This window comes from Falco peregrinus, chromosome 7 (assembly GCF_023634155.1).
Source record: "Falco peregrinus isolate bFalPer1 chromosome 7, bFalPer1.pri, whole genome shotgun sequence".
Lineage (NCBI taxonomy): Eukaryota > Metazoa > Chordata > Aves > Falconiformes > Falconidae > Falco > Falco peregrinus.
In genome coordinates, this window is record NC_073727.1 from 32385769 (window position 1) to 32403885 (window position 18117).

Genomic DNA, 18117 nt, shown 5'->3' on the forward strand with positions numbered 1-18117 from the left:
GTAGAAGCTGTTTATAGTTTAATGTTTAATAATATTCTCAGTGAAGTGAGGAGTTTTGTATTTTCAGACTCCTTTTGAGGTACACATGGCAGTCACAGCAGGGGTGTTTGCAGCTGTAGCATGAATGACAAGTAGATGGTGGTTGCATGGTTGTGTGACTTACAGCATGTATGTGCCGGATGGCGTGGCATGATGCAGTGTATGCTGCTAATGGATGGGAAGCAAGCGACAGCCAACAGGGTGCCTCTCCCTTCTATTAAGTCTATTCAGGCATACCATATGTCATCGTCCCTGTACAGGGGATTTAATTCTCCTGTTAGCATCAACCGCTAACACTGGATGACAGTACTATAAGAAAGCAGAAAATTTTAAGCTGTGCTGTGGAAAAGGCTGCAAATCAGAAGATGGCCAAGTCAGAAAAGCAGGAAGGAAGGAGAAGGAAGTAGGATCTTTTTGTGCACATTCTTAAGCTGTCTGTAAAAAGTAGGTTATACTGGTTTAGTATACTGCATTGGACTTAATATGCTACAATTTGAATAAATTTTAACAGTAGAGCATAAAAACATACTTTCAGATGCAACTGTGCTTTATTACGTTGGTAGAGCTAAGAGCGTCGCAGTAAACAGTAGATCTTAAAATGGAAACTGAACTTCTTTCTTAGAGGCTTTGTTAATGAATGGAGTTAATCTGAGTGTTGCAAGCTTTCCCTGGTCTATGAGCTGCCTGCATTGCCCTCTGACATTTCCAAAAAGCTAGGCTTGCAGGTGGGTGTTGAGCCAGAACTGAGGGAGCAGCTCATTCCCAGCCTTTGGAAACTGAGGCTGTTCAGTGTTGTGCGGACGGTTTGGCAGAGTTTTGTAAATCTTTGTTCAGAGAGTGTGTTGCATGAAGCTTCAGGGTTTTCAAGTGAGGTAAAACCTTTGTTTAGGTGGAGTAAGCTGTACACGTTTTTGGCAGTCACTTGTGATGAAAAGATCAGTGATCTCAAGCAAGTCAAGCAGCTTGAGTACATTACATAGGGTAAATATTAACATATACCTGCAAATCAGTTTTTTATTTAGTTTGAGAAGCCTGTCATCACATTGGTTGCTCTGGCTGGTGATGAACATCAAAAATAGCACAGCTTTGGAAAGTGAAGTGTTTTTTCGAAAATATCAGCTAAAAAAGACCTGGCATAACCTCAGTACTTTGTTTTTCATCAGTGTTTGACTTGTTCAGAGCTCTGCACTCTTACATGTTTTCCTTGGGTTCTAAAGGACCCTCCTGTGTTTCAGTATGTGCCCATTACCTCTGGTCCAGTCACTGCGCATCACTGAAAAAAAGCCTGTCTCCAGCTTCTTATACCCTCCCTTCAGGTATTTATATACATTGATAAGATCTTCCTGAGTTTTCTTTCCTCCATGCTGGACATTCCCAGATATCATTGCTTCTGATTATACGAGAGGTGCTCTGGCTCCTTAGTCATCTTCATGGCTCTTTGCTGGACTTGCTTCAGTATGTCCCTGTCCGCTTTGTACTGGGGGGCCCAGCGCTAGACGCAGCGCTCTGGATGGTTTCAGAGGTCAGGTCTTTCCTCTGTGGGTATCTGTGTAGTGTGGTCTGAGGATATTGTTATTTTCTTCTGCTGAGAAGAGATTCACGTGGGTTCCACTTTTATCTTAGCAAGAAAGATCTGCATTTCTGATTTTGATCTTCCAGCTCCTTGGATATGAATTTTCAAGAGTTCCGAAAGTGTGATTTTAGGATAGACTCTACCAGCACATTTCTTCGTTACGTGTACATCCTGATAGCACAGTTAACATATTAGCTTTGTCCTAGATATGTATAATGAAACAAATAAATTCATTTGCCCGGTTGTTGTGAATCCTGGGTTTTTTTACTGGCAGGGTTTCCTCCATAGCAGCTAACGCAGACACAGCCATGCTTATATGGCTTTGAAAAGACAGGCGATTGATGCCTGAAGTTAGAATTCAACAACAGTGATTTATAATCCTCCTGAGTAATAACAGGAATGACAGCTCTCCCTCAAACAATATTGAAATTCCCTGGGCTCCCAGGAACATTTTACGTGTGTGTACCACCAGGTGTCATTCAGAAGCGCAGAAGAGGAGGGAAGCTGAGGTGGAGTTACCACACAGAAGCCGTATCTTTTCAAGCACCTTTGTAAAGATAAAGTGTAGCTGAACAGTTCAGACTGGGGCTTTCCTGAAGCTGAAAGGCTGAAATAAATCTCCATTCTGTAGTATGACAAAGACATTTGAACACTTTTTGGAACTGGAAATGGTTTTGTACTGCTGGGAACTGACCTCTTGGAAATTTGTGTGCTGCATAGTTCATGATACCTCTACTTTTAATAAAATATAATACTTATTAATGGATCTCAAGTCAGTTATTTAATTTCCCCACTAATTTAAAGCTTAATTATGCTGCATTCTAGATCTCAGTGGCTGTCCTCAGCTGATTTTTCTTAAATCACTATCCCTCCAATTTTACAGTTCAGCTCAATTCTCAGGACTCTCATTTGCATGGAGTGGTAGATTAAAATTGGATGGCAAAAGCGATTACTGCTCTTAGTGCCTACTGCAGTGTTGGAGATTGATTCCTCATAGTATGAGGAAACATATGGCTCATGAAATAACTCGAATCACTACAGTTTTTAGTCTATTGTATTATTGTCAACTGAAACTGATGAAATGGTAATCCAATTTTAATGCATCCTGTCTGAAACTGAGAGTTGCATTTTTGGACGAGCTTTGGATAATGAAATTGTAGACAACAGTTTAGAATTCTCCATTTCCAGGGAAAAAATGTGAACATTCTGGTTGGAGAATTGGTATCTTTTAACTTAGTAACTTGTTGGCACTGCAAAGCTATGCAATGTTGTTTGAAAACTGCCATGAAAGGAAACCTGCATTTTTGCCTCTGTGCAGTATCTCTGTTCACCCTATCCCTCTGCAGACCTGCACGCCCCATTGCCTGGACAGGTATACTGATATACCACTAAGGATAGTCAGTTCAGATGTAGCTTCTTGCAAATGCTGGCAGAAGCCAATCTGGAATTAAAAATTCATAGATTAGCTCAGGTTCTTCTGGGAAATTGTCAGTTTGGGTGATACACAGAAATTACATGGAAGGCATAAGATCTGGTATTTACGTACCCTATTTGACTTTAGGTCTGCAAAATCAGTCTTGACATGTGACTGTAAAACATGGGTTCTCCATGTAGGAATACTATATATTTATCTTTCCCTGCCTTTCTGTGCAAGTTTTGAAGAAGGGCTAGAAAAGGAACATGATGAATATGTTTTTCTCTTGTGCATCATAGTAATTAATTTCTTGATATCCCTCCCTGAATTACTTTTAATTTAATCTCTCCTGTTTTCCCTGCTCCTCGTTTTTATCTTATTTCTATGGTTTCTGCCTCGTCATTGTTTATTTCAGTCCTTGTCTTAACATTATCCTAAGGTTTCCCTTCCTTCCTTCAGCTATGAAGGAAAGGTCAGATAGCACAAGAGGTCACATTCTAGTTGGATAAAACAGAACAAATAAGTGTAGCTCCCCAAAGGCAATTCTAGATGAGGTGCTATTTAGCCTACTTCCATTTGGAAGTTGGTCAGGCACGACAGAAGGGGTGGGGGGGTGCAGGGGAGCGGTCTTATAACTACTGATGTTCCTCTTTGAAATGGCCTCAGGGCTGTGGGAGGCTTTTTGCATGATGGAAGGCATGGTGGCAGTAATCCTGTGGTCAGTGGTCTTGGGCACCAGAATAACCTCACTAACAGAGGGTGACTTTAGGATGAAGGAGGTACAAGACGAGATGCTGGTGTGGCATTTCGTCTCCTCCTATACAGTCCCTGGCCAAAGACTTCTGCCTTCTGTCATTTGCATATGGAATTTTTATGAACAGTGTATTTCCCGCATTATTTTTATTCCACCAGCATTATCAAAGTATTGTTACTATATTTATGCACAGCAGTTTGCAGTATAGTGTTTTTTCCATTTGTCTGTAATCTTAATCTAATAAGACATTCACAAGCTGCCTGGAAAATGGATTTTTTTTCCCCTATGGGAATTTCCATAGAAGAAATCGCCATCTGATAATTGCCTACTGTAAAGAATGATATTCATCACAGGGAAAGAAAACACTACAGAAAAACCTACTTCTACCATCTTTTCTTACTGTTTTTCTGGCTTTGCCAATTTGGAAAACAGCATCAAGCTGTGAAAAGTTCCCCCCTTTTTAATATCTCCTATTACAAATGAAGTGTTACTTAGACTTAAAAAAGACAGTGTTGGTAGTTGAAGATAGAATTGTCCTTGGAAAACAGCATTTTTCAGTTCCTTTTTAAAATTAAAGCCTTCATTTTTCCAGTTTCAAACTAAACACATGAGCCAAGGGGAAGAAAAATACCCCAAACTCCACGCCCCTGTCAAAACAAGCAAAAATTGCTTAAAGAATTTCACACAAATTCTGATTAAAACTTTTAAAAAAATCAGCCCCAAACCTCTTTGAAGTTAATTTGCAAGAATAAAGTAATTTCAAGTGACAATGAGAAGTTTTTTACAAAATATTTTTTTTTATCAAGCCTATCTAATTAAAAAATTGAGAGGGATCTGAGCACTTAATCCAAATAGTGAAAAAACAAAATCCATGTGGATCTTTAATTTTACTATATATATATAAACATGCAGACACATGGTCAGATGGCTTTTAAATCCCTGTCTACCTAATTAATTTAACCATTGTATGAATAGCATATTAAAATGAAAGTTGGAAGATTATTTGAAACTAAAACAGCTACTTCAATAAAAAGAGCAATATTCTCACTGGATGGATACCATATCTCTTCTCATTTCATTCAATTTAATGTATTCCTATATGAGCAGTAAGATAAAATGACTAATAGAAATGAAAAGGAGGACTGCCAAAAGTCAGATTGCTTCACTGGAAGTTTCTTAGCAAAATGACAACATCCAGTTCTAGATAATTAAATCTTATTTTGTAGGAATGTCACTGAATGATGTTAATTTGCCTTTAGGTAGTGCTCTTTTGGTTGAACACAGTAACAAAAATTTATTTGGGCACTCTTTGTCTTAGAAATGGTTCAGCATTGTTTAATAAAAATGAACCTCTCAAGCTAGGAGAGCACGTCGTAGGCTTACAGAGGGAAACCACTAATGCAGCTATTCCAGGGATCAAATGAATTTTCACCACCATTGAAACCTGGAATTTTTTTTGAATCTCAACTTTAAAGAGCTTTTACACAGAGGGACAGAGGTGAAGTCCCCTGTTGTTACAGACAACCTGAAGCTTAGCTTCCTCATCATTTAGTAATCTTTGTCTCAAAATAAGTTAGGTTGTCCTTTGTTTTGAAAGGGTCTTTCCTCACCTCCCTCGTGTGTTTATAGATAGCATCTGTCTTCCAGTATTTGTTTTCATAAACAAAACGATCCAAATTCTTTTAGAATCCACAGATTCACTTTTCCATCTCTTTCTCGTCCTACCATACCACTGGATTGTGTCCCAGTCTAAGGCCATGCCTTGAGCACAGGTGATCAGTCTTGACACACAAGTTATTTTGTTTTGAGACACTGCAATTACCCTTGTCATGGATGGATGCCTGCAGGAAGTTTGCTATTAGGAATGCCTTGTTTCTTCATACCCTCAGTGAAAGTTACAGTTTGGGAGCAAGACGGGGGTTTACTTCCCTGATGTGGACAGCAGTGGCTCTTGGTTCCTCTGGTAATTCAGCTTTTGGTGTACTAAGGAAGTGAAATATTCCTTCAAATCAGAGCCTTTTCTTGCTGTAATTTTCCATAGTTTCCTCTTTAACATGCTAGAAATTGTTTACTTGTGCTGCATGTTGCATCAGGCAGAATGTTTCAGTGTCCTTTTAAAGGAGCTTTCCATTCTAAAAATACTATTTTGGTTCATCCTAATGTTTTTGTGGGTTTTTTCTCCCTGAAGTGCTCGACTTTTTGGAATAGCTGGAGGAGACCTGAATTTATTATCTTCAGGAATAGCTTAAGTGATGTTTATGATATTAATAATTCAATATGCTATCTTTGTACTTGTAATTTTTGTTATGAAAGTACAGTTTTCACAATTTGACTCTGTAGCCTCTTGTCGCCTGCAGATGCTGTGGCCTGAATTCATCACAGCACTCAAGTGCAGCCTTAAGTAAAGCGTGTGAGTGTATTCATTATATTTATTTAGAGAGTCCTTTGGAGGATGCCTCTAATGTCCGTAAAACCAGTTTCACTGCCCCTAAGGACAGCAAACCCTCAAACATGACCCCGGAGCATATGTGCCCCAGCACTCTCGTAGTGTTAGCATGTGGCAAGGTGTTTCTCGATGGGCTCTTCGCAGGTGATGTACAACATGCTTGTGAGGTTCTTATGTGGCTGGGCTGCCAATGCACTTTTGGAGCCACAGCGGTCCCAGCAGCTTCTGAGCCTACATTTCTAAGAACTGTGCACACAAATTTGACTCCAGTACTGATTTCAGCTGTGGGGGCTGATTCTTTAAAAGTAGACTTCAGAGGTTTACATGTAGACACGATACCCAGGGAGTGGAGGGTGATGTGGGCTTTAAGAAGTTCTTTAACTTTTCGTATTTGGTAACGATGAAAAAGGTGGGTCATTTTTATTATCTCTATGGTGACTGTTCTGACACCACTAAGACTCACACTGATTTTCATTAGGAATTTGGCACTTCCCTCTCTTAGGTGCTGTTGAAAATGTCATATACTGGTTTTGCTGTTATTATGTGTGCTGCAGTTATGAGTGCTGTAAATTATCCTGGCCACAGCAGAGCGCAGGTCCTCCTATGAAACTCTGAGGGCTGGCCTAGGGTATGGCCAAGCCCAGCCCAGGGTGGGATGTGGTGCCTGGCAAGTAGAGACCTGGCTTCTTAGCGTGTGCCAGGGTGGTAGCAGGCAACGGCATCAGGGCCCTTGGAGAGGATGCTTCTGGAGACAGGTCATATAAATGATGTGTGGCAGAGAGGTAAAACTGCTGTGCTGTGAGTGAGCAGAACCATGTCATTAGAGATGGAAACCTGGTGAGAAAGTTTGCTTGGGATCATTCTCCAGTGCTGGCTTATAAATGTTAGAGACTGCCATGCACTGGTAGTATCCCTGTCCTGCAAGTGGTAGTAGCGGTCTGCCTCTTCCTCGGCAGCCCACAATTGCCACTTTTAAGCTGTGTATCACAAGGACTGTGGTCCATAAGAGTAACTACCTGCTTGCCAGTGTCTGTGGTGTGGCCGTGTCCCAAACTGTGTTCATCAGACGCATGCTTAGGTTGTCTTCTGCTGCATAAACAGAGGTTATTATGAATGCTAAAAAAAATCCACACGGTGTATATATACAGTTAATTCTTTTTAGTGGTTTGGTAATACCCCATCAGATTTACTACTTTTCCAGTCAAATACACAGCTTACTTCATGGCTGATCTCCTTTTCTTACTGTTTTTTGGCATGGGATTCCTTTTACTTAGAATTCATGTGATTCATGGGCTACAGACTTTTCTGTTGAGTACAATATGTCTTCAAAGGCAGTTGTGACTGCCACCAGACTTGTGACTTAATCTATGTAAAAACCACAAGAATCAATGATTTGGAAGAAATTCCTACCTGCGGTTTGTGTAGGACAGCCATCTGTCTGGCAGATTCCCATGTGGAAGTCAGATATGTCTGAGAAGAGTCAGACAACCTTCTGACATGAATTTCTCCAGCAGCTGTAGTTGCTTATTCCGCTTTTTTTATTTTCTCACCAGGTGCTGTTGAGATTGGGTTTTGGATCTGCATTCAGCAGCTTTTGAATTCTAGTTGCAGAACTGTGTACAATGCAGGGTCATTCTGATCAAATCACCCTTTCTCTTTCCGGGCCCAAATTTTGGGGGGTCCTAATTACACTTTAGAAAGCACTCCTGAATTTGGGCACCTCAGTTCAGTCACAGAAAGTGATAAATACCCAACTTCTTTAGTCGGTTCTGGAAAATGCTTTTAGAATTGCTGAAAAACACTGAGACAAATTGCCTTTTAATATCAAGTGGCATCTTCTGTTTGAGGCTCATTCCACATATATTCATGATCCTCCACATAAATGGTTTCCAAGATGTAGGAAAAGATAGTGGAAGTGTTAAAGTGGTACTTTCTAAAGCAACTCCTTTTATCTGCTTGAAATTTAATACCTTTGTAAAGATACTGAGTATTGACAAGTCATCCATTCCGAGCCTGTGGTAGAATACAAATACCTTTGGCGCTCTGCTCTGAATCTGTGTGTGCGCACAGCTGGTTGCCTGCTGAGATCTTTTCATTCACAAATTTTCCTCAGTTTCTGTGTGAGACATTTTCTTGAGCAATAAAGAACAAATATTTCAAAACTTTGTGCATGCAAGTTTTGGGGCACTTGTATTAATTCAAAAGCTTACAAAGTCTGCAGGAAGGCATGTGGCCAGGAATGGCTGGTTTGCTTTGCTGTCTTCCCTAGTGCCTACATTATAAAAAGTGGTTGACTCTCAGGAGGCTTAGCACAATTACCATTTCAGAGTTAACTCTGAAGAGATCTTGAAAGACATCTGGGTGAAACTAGAAAAGATGTCTTCTGCAGCTCTAGTGTATGCTCTTTTGTGCATGGTACAGAGCATGCTGCACTGGGCTTTTCTTCTGGAGCAACAGCCATGATAATCCAAAGAAACACAGCCTTCTGTAGATGAATGGTATCTCCTGCAACTAAAGGTTAAGGTGGCATCCAGTGATTTATCCTTCCTAACGGATTAGTTGGATTGCTGTGATAGGGACATAATTTACTACTTTTTGTACATCAGAGATTATGTTCTCAAAATGGTGTTCAGGGATTTACGATATTGAACAGGGTGAATTACATGTCAAATTATCAACTGTCCTGTGGCATTTACTCAGCGCTGACAGGAACTAGGCATTTAGCAAGATGAGGCTTCTGTAACACAGTCTTTCAGTAGGATTGCTTTATTTCAAGGCTGTTGTTAATCAATTGTTTCTGGAGAAAATCTGTAAAATAGACTGTTAATTGCATTGACTGTTGTGCTGTGGCCAGCCAGATGTAAGTGGTGCATGTTTGTAGCTGTCATCCTCCCTGCAGATCATTGTTAAGGTATTTCCTCCCAGATGGAAAATGTCTCATCTGCTGATCCACCAAGCTGCTGCACTTTGGAGGCAGGTGACACCCTGATGTAAAGACCCCCTGGGTTAGGCGTGCCTGCCAGTATGTGAATCGTACATTTGAGAGGAGCAAGTGACCTCTTCAGGCTTCATTATTCCCACAGATCTGGACACATTCACAGAACTAAGGAGGTTTCTAGGCATACGCAGTTTTTCAAAGTATGCTCCTGTCTGGAGACATTTCATGAAAGATTTCCTTCCTACGGTTCCTGCCTTCCTTATCTGACAGTTTTTGATTGGTTAATATAGTTTATGATTTTTTCTTGGTCATTTTTTTGCTGTGTGCTGTATGACCTTAAATCAGTGTGCTTCAAATGGTGCTTTGTTGTTTATATCTACACTGCTGGATGCTTCTATATGGCCTGCTGTCTTGCCTCTGGAGGAGGCAAAAGATGTCTATTTGCACAGAGTGCCCTGGCTAATCGTTTGATTGCCTCCTTTTGAGCCTCTGATCCCACTGACGCAGACCTGAAGCTGCCTTTACTGCATCCACAGAGGAGGAGGAGGAGGAGGATGAGGCATAGCTGGGAAGCACATCCTTGTTTGTACCTGTATTGTCAAACAGGAGTTGCTGCTGCTGTGAGCAACCCAGTTTTGATTTAAGTGACTACCATGGATGCCTAGAGTGGATTAATTTAGTAAGTCTGTATACCTAAACACTGAGAAGGTTCTGACATAACCCATGAAAACAAAAGGGGACGTGCATCGATTTACAGCCTGTTTACACCTCTTGCTTCCTTGCTCAGTGCTGTAACTCTCGGCAACATGGGAGATGGCAGCTGCTTGCTGTGTTGTTTGTGCACATGATCAGCCAGGCAAACAGAAAATGAGGACACACGATGAATTTGGCAATAGTATTTCAGGACAGAGTGGCTGCCCTCTTCAAACAGTCAAACCCTCTGGCATATTCTCTTGACTTAGAAATCGAAAATGCAGATCAGAATCTTTCCTAGTCTGCCCCTTGTGTTTTCCAGCAAGAAAAAAGAAAAGTCATTACTTCAATACAGATATGCTATCCTTACATTCAAGCTCCCAGAAGGCCCCTGACTATGTGACAAGAATTACTGTCATGGATATTGCATAACAGTTTATGCATAATGTTTAATGCATTCTCAGTTTTATGAAATATGGATAATATTGGAGACATTTTGAACAGTAGTTTAGATTTACACTTTTTTTTGAAGGTGGAAACGAGGAATGTTTCTAGTGCTCTTCAGTGACACTGGAAGAGTTGAGATGGTTACCATTAAAAATGAATAAAATCCATAGAAGTGGAAAAGAGAAAAATATATTGCACAGATGAATTATGGGCAAATCATCAATGTTTAAAGCATTCCTGAAAGTTAGAAATGCCGTGCCTTTATTTGAATACCATAGCTGTCTCAGCACGCTTCCTCACTGCTCTGTCCAGGCTGAGGTGCTCTTTGGTGCGGAACGTTAGAACTCAACTGACAGGTCACAATTTTGAAGAATGCTTCTTCTTGTTTAAGATTGATTATTAAAATGAAAGCATTCAGAAGGAAAAAAAAAAAAAAGATTTGGTGCATATGCAACTTCTGTGAAGAGTCAACTTACATTGTATGCATTTGTTTTATGACATACAGGACAGCTTTCCAGCTCGGTTTGGAGGAATACATTTCGTCAATCAGCCGTGGTACATCCATGCCCTCTACACAGTTATACGGCCCTTTCTAAAGGAGAAGACACGAAAAAGGGTATTCTTCTGTTTAATTGTCTATTATCTGGCAGTTGTAGTCAGCAGTTGTATCATGCTCTAATAAAGTAGATATACACAATATATCAGCTTGCTAGTGGTGGAAAGCATTTGAATACATCTGCATTGTATCTTTAACTGATTTAGAAACTTATACAGCATTATCCTTTAAGGACACAGCCAAGCAGTGCACTTAAATGTATTTTAAAAATGTAAGCATATGCTTTCTTCTGGGGTTGTATAAAAAATACTGCCTGCGTTACCGTTCATATTAAGATTCTATTTAATTCAATTCTATTCAATTTCTGTTAAAATTATTTCTCTCTTTCTTTAAGAACAGAGGTAGTGAGTATTAAGTCCTTTTCTAGTGTGACTTCCTTGACATTAGCATGAACTAAAGTACACATCTGGTATATAGTAGTTTGCAAATACTGATTTGGATGAAAGCCAATGAAAGGAAATTTGTGTGCATGCATCTGTGCATAAGCATGTGCAGTCTCTGAGATGTTGCTGAATTTGCAGCATTTGCATCAGTGCAATTAAATTAGAGGTTGGTGGTGATAGCCCAGAAGATGGTGTTATTTGTATAAAGGGAGATTTGTCATCCAGGAAAACACAATCAGCATCACATACAAAGCCACTATGAAGAATGTGAGATTTTTTTTTTTATGGGTTCAGCTCTGAGCAGCTCTGTATTTTCTCTCCTCAAACACAGTCTAGAAGGCCGCAATGATCCTTGTGTTTAGCTGTTTTTTACTGACAGATTATTCTTGAGAGGCCTCTGGTATTCACAGATTTTTGAACTATAGATCACACAGCCTTTTATGTAATATCTGTTATAAATATGCAAACGAAAACACTTTTTGCAGGATTCAGTTGCACTCTGTTGACTACAGCTTCAACAAAGAACATTATAGTGCCAGGTATGTTTGAGGCCTTTTTAAGTCAAGTGCTGCATATGCATAACCAGGTAGTAAAGTACAGCTCATGGGCGTGTTACAACATGAAAAATAAGTGACAAGGCAGTTGAACATGGATGATTATCAGTTAACATCTAAATTTTTATTTAGACACCCAAATCAGTGGCATATATTTTCAGAAATGCTGACTTTTTACAAACATTTTTTGTCACTATTGAATGCCTATAAGAAGTAGTTTGGTTAAGTATTGATTTAGAGTCCAAATCTTAGTGTCAGAATGTTATGCCCAGCACATAAAATTTAAAATCAGCTTTAAGAAAGTCCATTAGAGGGAGAATGAATGATTATGAAAAAATCCAAACCCAACCCCCAAAAAATTCTCTTCTGAATTTTATCAGGCTCATTATTTATCTGTTGTTTATCCTGAATTATTTTGTATTTTTTTAATGTGCCTGGTAGGTTTGCAACTGATGGCTATATTCAGATAAATATAGTACTAGGCATGTATAAAAAAATTTGCTAAGAGCTAAAACATTCAGTTGGAGAGGCACCATAAAACAAATTACGCTGGCCATTAGTATTTGCTCTTTGACAGAAGGATAAATTCCTTTCTGAGATGAAAGAACATTACTGTGTTTGCATGGTCATATTAAGCTGGCTGTCTCCACAGCTGACTGGAAGATGGGCTGAAATAAGCAATACAAGACAAGCATATATATGGGCTTTTTCTCTTTCTGCCTTTTGAATTTAGCTCTTGATAAAATCATGCTAGGGGTATAGCTGTCCAGAGGAGTCCCTGCAAGGTTAAGTGGAATGTGAATGGATAGTGCTCGATGTCTGTCTGTGCTCGCATCCCTGCCTGCCCTGTGGGGAATGAAAGCCAGCATACAGTTGTTAGGAGGCAACATCCTACCTTGCCTTCTTGGCTGCTTCTGTGCTAGTCAATTAAATAGTGTTGGGTGTTGCCATTCCTGCTGTTTAATTATATGGACACTTTTCTGGCAGGGCACGGGCCGGTGCCAGCTAGTGCTTTCTTAGACATTGCCCAGGAACAGTTTGGGGATGGCATGGACCAGTGAGCAGTATGGGTGAGGTGACCTGAAAGGAGTTTAACCATATGGATGTGAACTGTGCCATGGCACTTGCTCCTAGTCCCAAAGGGTGGATCCTGGCCCATCTTACTTGCTAGTCTAGAAATAGGTGCTGTGAGGTGTCTGTGTAGCCGTACCCAAGAGCAGATGTTTCCTCCCAGTGGAAAGTCTGCAGATCCCTAGTGACTGTTGGGAGAAGGCTGTCCGAATCCAGAGGTGCTCTGTTTCTAGTGCTCATTGGTCACACATACCAGATCTCTGCGGAGAGACAATAAGGTTAAACACAAACATAAATACAAGTATTCATATACATAGATGTCATATTATTACACATATTTATATATAAATTTAAAGCATTTATGAAAATCAGTCTGCCAAAACATTGATGTAAAATACAAAATAGTCCATCAACTGCTCCCTCATTGTTGTCACAGAAATTATTTCACTGTTTTTACTTACTTTATCTATTGTCAAGTATGGATGGTAGTTACTAGTACCACCATATTAAGAAAGAAAATCTTTCCAGTGGAGTTTTCAGTACACTGCACTATTTATCTTATTGATAGAGCTCATGGCTGGATGCTGAAAGTCTATATGTATTCCTTAATGTATATGGTGAATGTTAATTTTATTTATTATTTATGTTCTTAATTTGTTCCCTTAATTTAATCCACAGGGTTAGGGAGAGCAAATCACAAGAGACAGGCAGTCTGTATCTACTCTTCCATCCATGTAGTTACCAGGTATCAGTTCTTACCCTCTGTAGGTCCCTTGTACTGCAAATATTTTAGGTCATTTATGCTTTAACCACTTTGTAGGTTTATGAACATAGTATGACCATGCTTAAGGCAGAGGCAATATGTTGCCTCAGTGGCCATCTCTGTTAGCTCAACACAGCCAGGAGATTGAAAATGTACTATATCCTCTAATAATGATGATGTAATTTGGGCTTTGACAATTTCTGTGATACCACTTTGTTTTTACCTGCATGTGTACGTACAGATATTCCTGCATGGGAATAACCTCAACAGCCTGCATCAGCTAATACACCCTGAGATCCTGCCTTCAGAGTTTGGAGGGATGTTGCCCCCCTATGACATGGGGACATGGGCAAGAACACTGCTCGACCATGAATATGATGATGACAGTGAATGCAATGCGGACTCCTACAACACTCCTGCAAAGGATATAGAAAAGGACCTCTCTCCTAAATCCATGAAAAGGTGGGTTAAAAGTACTGTGGTCTTCTGGTATTGTCATAAGGTTAACATTTGCCTCCCTCCTTTTTATGAAGCTGCAGGTTTATGATATATAAGGGACATTTTTTTTTCCTTTCTTAAGATCACTGTTGATTATAGACCATAATGTTGATTATTAACCATGTGAGTTGTGAGCTCAGTGCAGCTAATTATTTCAGTGGTGCCATACAGGCAGTGTCTACAGTACTGTGTTTGGAATAAGCTAATATCCCACCCCAGCCTACAGCGGGAGACAGCAGTAACTGGAATGAGCCTCAGTGCAGAGGGTAAACTGGGGACAATTATCCGGCTGGGTGGTGATGATAATAACTCTTAGCTTCCTCGATCTCATAGCCCAGTGCCTGGTATCCACCATCCTGTAGGTGCCAGGACATTTACAGCATCTGAACTGTCAGTCACAGTGACTGCACACAACACAAGAAAATGTAATGAGGAGAGAACCGGGGCAAAAATCAGTGCCAAAGCATCTTGGCGTTCTGATATTCTTTTTGAGAAGATCCAGTATAATTGCTTACTGCATTTTATCATTCGAAATAAAGTATAGGAAGGGGTTAGTTACCTCTCCAGTAGCTATGGAAGCAGTGAGGTGATTCACTTGGGAGGGGTAAACCTGGTCCGACCTTGCCAGGGCAGTAGAGGAGAAAGGGGAAAGATGACAGCAGGATGATAGAAAAGGTTGAGCAGGACAGCAAAAGTCAGAGTGCAGCTCATAAGTGGTAGGCCTAGGAATGACTCAGAAAAGAACAGACAGGACGGAAAACAATATGTGAAGTCATTAAAATAAGTCAGAGTATGCTAAACTGAGAATTCAATTTCAGGAGATGGCATTTGATGCAAAAGGGAGAGAGAGTCTGGAAGCAGATGAAACAGGATAAAGTATTTTCAGATTCCTCATCGAGGAAGATGGTTTTGGCTGGAAAATGTTGCATAGCTTGGGAAGGACAGTGAAGTCTAAAAGGGAGATATTTTTTGGGAAATAGAGAGGAAACAAGAGGAGATTGCCGTAGGAATAAAAAAAGAAAAAAAGCAGTGAAGTTTAAGGATTTTGTATTGAAAAAACCCATCAGTTCATTGAAAGGGAAAAGTGAGGGACTGGATGGGAATGAAGTAGGATAAGGAGAAGTTAAAAAGGGTCCTGAAACCATATGACAGAGATGCAATTAACACAAGTATTTGAGAAAATGGGACAATAAAGAGCCAAGGGAAGGGCAAAAGTGAGCAATATATTTATATATGGTTTGCACATAATACAAGAATTATGAGTCAATAGAGAAGCTGTCTTGGAGAGAAGAGTGGAATTTAGGAGCTGAAATGTCAAAGTCTTACTGTTGCAAAATGAAGTAATGAGAGTAAATAGCTTCATCCAAGCATGCAACAAAAAACCATGAGAAGGTCTGTGACAAGACCCTTTGGAGCAGGCTTTTCCAGACTATCCTGGGCAAGCGCATTATTAAATGGAAAAGCAGTGGATTGACCAGATTAGTCATTCTTTCTTGAATTTTTATTCTCATTTAACTTGTGCTTGAAAAATCCTTCATGCAGAATTACACTTCAGTGTAAGATTCAAATTGACGTTCTTTCAATCTCAGTTACCCGACACAGTAGGAGAAATACTGCAGAAAATAAGCATGTTGAAATTTGTATCTACATAATATTGAGCTGAAACTTCCTGACCTTCTCACATTCTTTTTCAGTTAGTGTGTCTGCAGCACCTGCTGGAATCTTCCTTCCCTGCTGTTGGGTATAAAAAGTACTAAGTAGACTTACTGTGCTAGTACCAAATAGAAGAGAATGGTGATAAGATGGACACAGTGTCCCAGGACTTCCATGTATTAAGTGCACAGACTGTTAAAACAGAAATAGAAAAGTTAAGGTAAAACAGATAAACTCTATTCCATTAAAAATCAAATTTAACTTGAATTTGGAACCTAATCGATTGTTTCGCTCAGTTTAAAACCACACTCAGTGTGGTATGTTAGTACAGAAGAAATTACTTAACATATAAAAAACCATGAAAATAAGTCAATGAAAAGTACTGAACTTTTTAGAACAAATTTCATAAGTGCCTAGCAGACCTCCAGCAATTATCTTGTCTCATTTGGTTTGCCATTTTAAAATTAGTTGTTCTGAAAGAATATCCTTCTTAAACCAAAACTCTGCTGAGAATTTATTTCTTACTCATTTTTTGCCCCTGTATGAATCACTGACATTCTTCTAGATCTCCTTAAACCTTTAGTGAATTGGGTGACCTCTACTTGAAAGGAAGGCTGTTTGTGAGAAGGGTAGAGGAGGTAAGGAGGAATTAATCCCACCTGTAGCACAAACTTCTGGGGAGAACATGTTCACATCACATGGCACCGTTCAGCTGTCTCAGCATGTTTGGCCTGCGGCTGTGTCCCCCCGTGGCTCTCATGGCTGAGACACCCAGCTGGAGACCTGCATCCTCTTCTCACCTAACCCTGCAGGGCAGATGTCTGTTTATCAAATCTGCAGTGTGTGGCTTTGGTTCCTCACCTCTGCAGTGGGACTTTGTAGCACAACTTTGTCCTACTGTGTTTTGTGAGAATTTATTCAGTAATGTCTGTTAAGTTATCTGGCAAATGTAGATGTAAGGTGCTATAGACTTACACAACCGTTTTTCCTTTTACATACCTTCGTTCCAGAATTGCTGCTGAAATGAATGAAACATGACAGTAAATGTTGATTTAAAACTGAATGAAAAATATTTCTCCTTCTTCTTCAATGCATTTAGGCTCCTGACCTTACAATCCATAGATCAGGGTCTGTGTAGTTCCATTTTCACATCTGCCTTGGCGTTGTGGAGTTTGGAGCCCTTGGCCAAATTTATGGCCAAAACTGCCTTATGGGGAATTTGAGGGCAGGTTTGCAGCCTTTCCGGCTCCCCTTCAGTTCCCCAGATGAGAGCTGGAAACCTTGGTTGCTCAGACATTGGCAGCTGAGGAAGAGGCTCAGTCTCCTATTAGTACTGACATTTGGTTGGGAATCCTTTGAAATTAATATGCTTCCACAGCATTTTTTATCTTGATGAACTGGAATTTTCAGGAGTAACAGCTTTTCACCAGTAAATTTTCAATCAGCTTTGCATTGACACGGTACCTTGTGAAGATTTTAAAGGAGCATTTTTAATTCAGTGGTTTAGTTTTCTGCCTGAGGAACTGACCAGCTTTCTAGATGACGGTTATTGTACAGTATTGTAAGTTTTAATTAAAAATTTGAATTATGTTTATCACAAGAGAGAGCATGAGACTTTTAAAGCTAATTTTCTTGATTTTAGCATTAGTAAGAGAATGTGGTAAGTAATACTAAAAAATATCCTTGTGTTTAAAGTTTTCACCTATGCTTTAATTCAGATACTTTTTCTTCTGTTTTTGAAGGTTTTCTTTAGATTTTTTGAGAAAGACCACGTTGTCTCCTGCTATCAGCCTCATTCATTTTTTTCAGTAGAGGATGCCAGTTTATAAGAGTGGGGGATTGACTATGTATGTTTGTCTTGGGAATGTCAGAATTTGTAAAGCTTTTTCTCTGTGCTGTAGCCCCCCAAATAGGCAAATCTGTAGCCATGCTGCAGTCTCAGTGTGCTTTCACTGGTCAGAAATAGATACTTACATTGTAGAGTTGTCACATGCTCTAGCCATTTCAAATCTTTACAGAAAGGAAGAGAAAGGCATTTCTAGCATGAGGTTCTTCTCACTAAAGGAAACGTCTAACAAGGGTTGCTTTTACCAACCCTGTAAGACTTCAAATTTTGTTTTTAATGCAGCATTTTGATTTTTCTGGGGGTTGGGGTTTCCTCTTTTTCCCTCACACGTGGCTGTTGCAGGGTATCAGTACCAGTGTTATGCATTTATGCTGAATCAGAGAACCTGGAAAAATTTTACAGTCATCATTGAATTTACCCTTACCATCC

General features: G+C 39.8%; 1 protein-coding gene across 1 annotated transcript in view; it reads left to right on the forward strand.

Moving 5' to 3' along the window:
- The window catches only part of CLVS2 (clavesin 2), a 59489-nt gene that overhangs the window by 32326 nt on the left and 9046 nt on the right, over positions 1-18117 (forward strand). Inside the window, exons 3-4 of the mRNA XM_027793517.2 lie at positions 10810-10920; positions 13933-14153. Of these exons, the coding sequence (XP_027649318.2) occupies positions 10810-10920; positions 13933-14153 (332 nt within the window). The remainder of the gene's footprint in view (positions 1-10809; positions 10921-13932; positions 14154-18117) is intronic.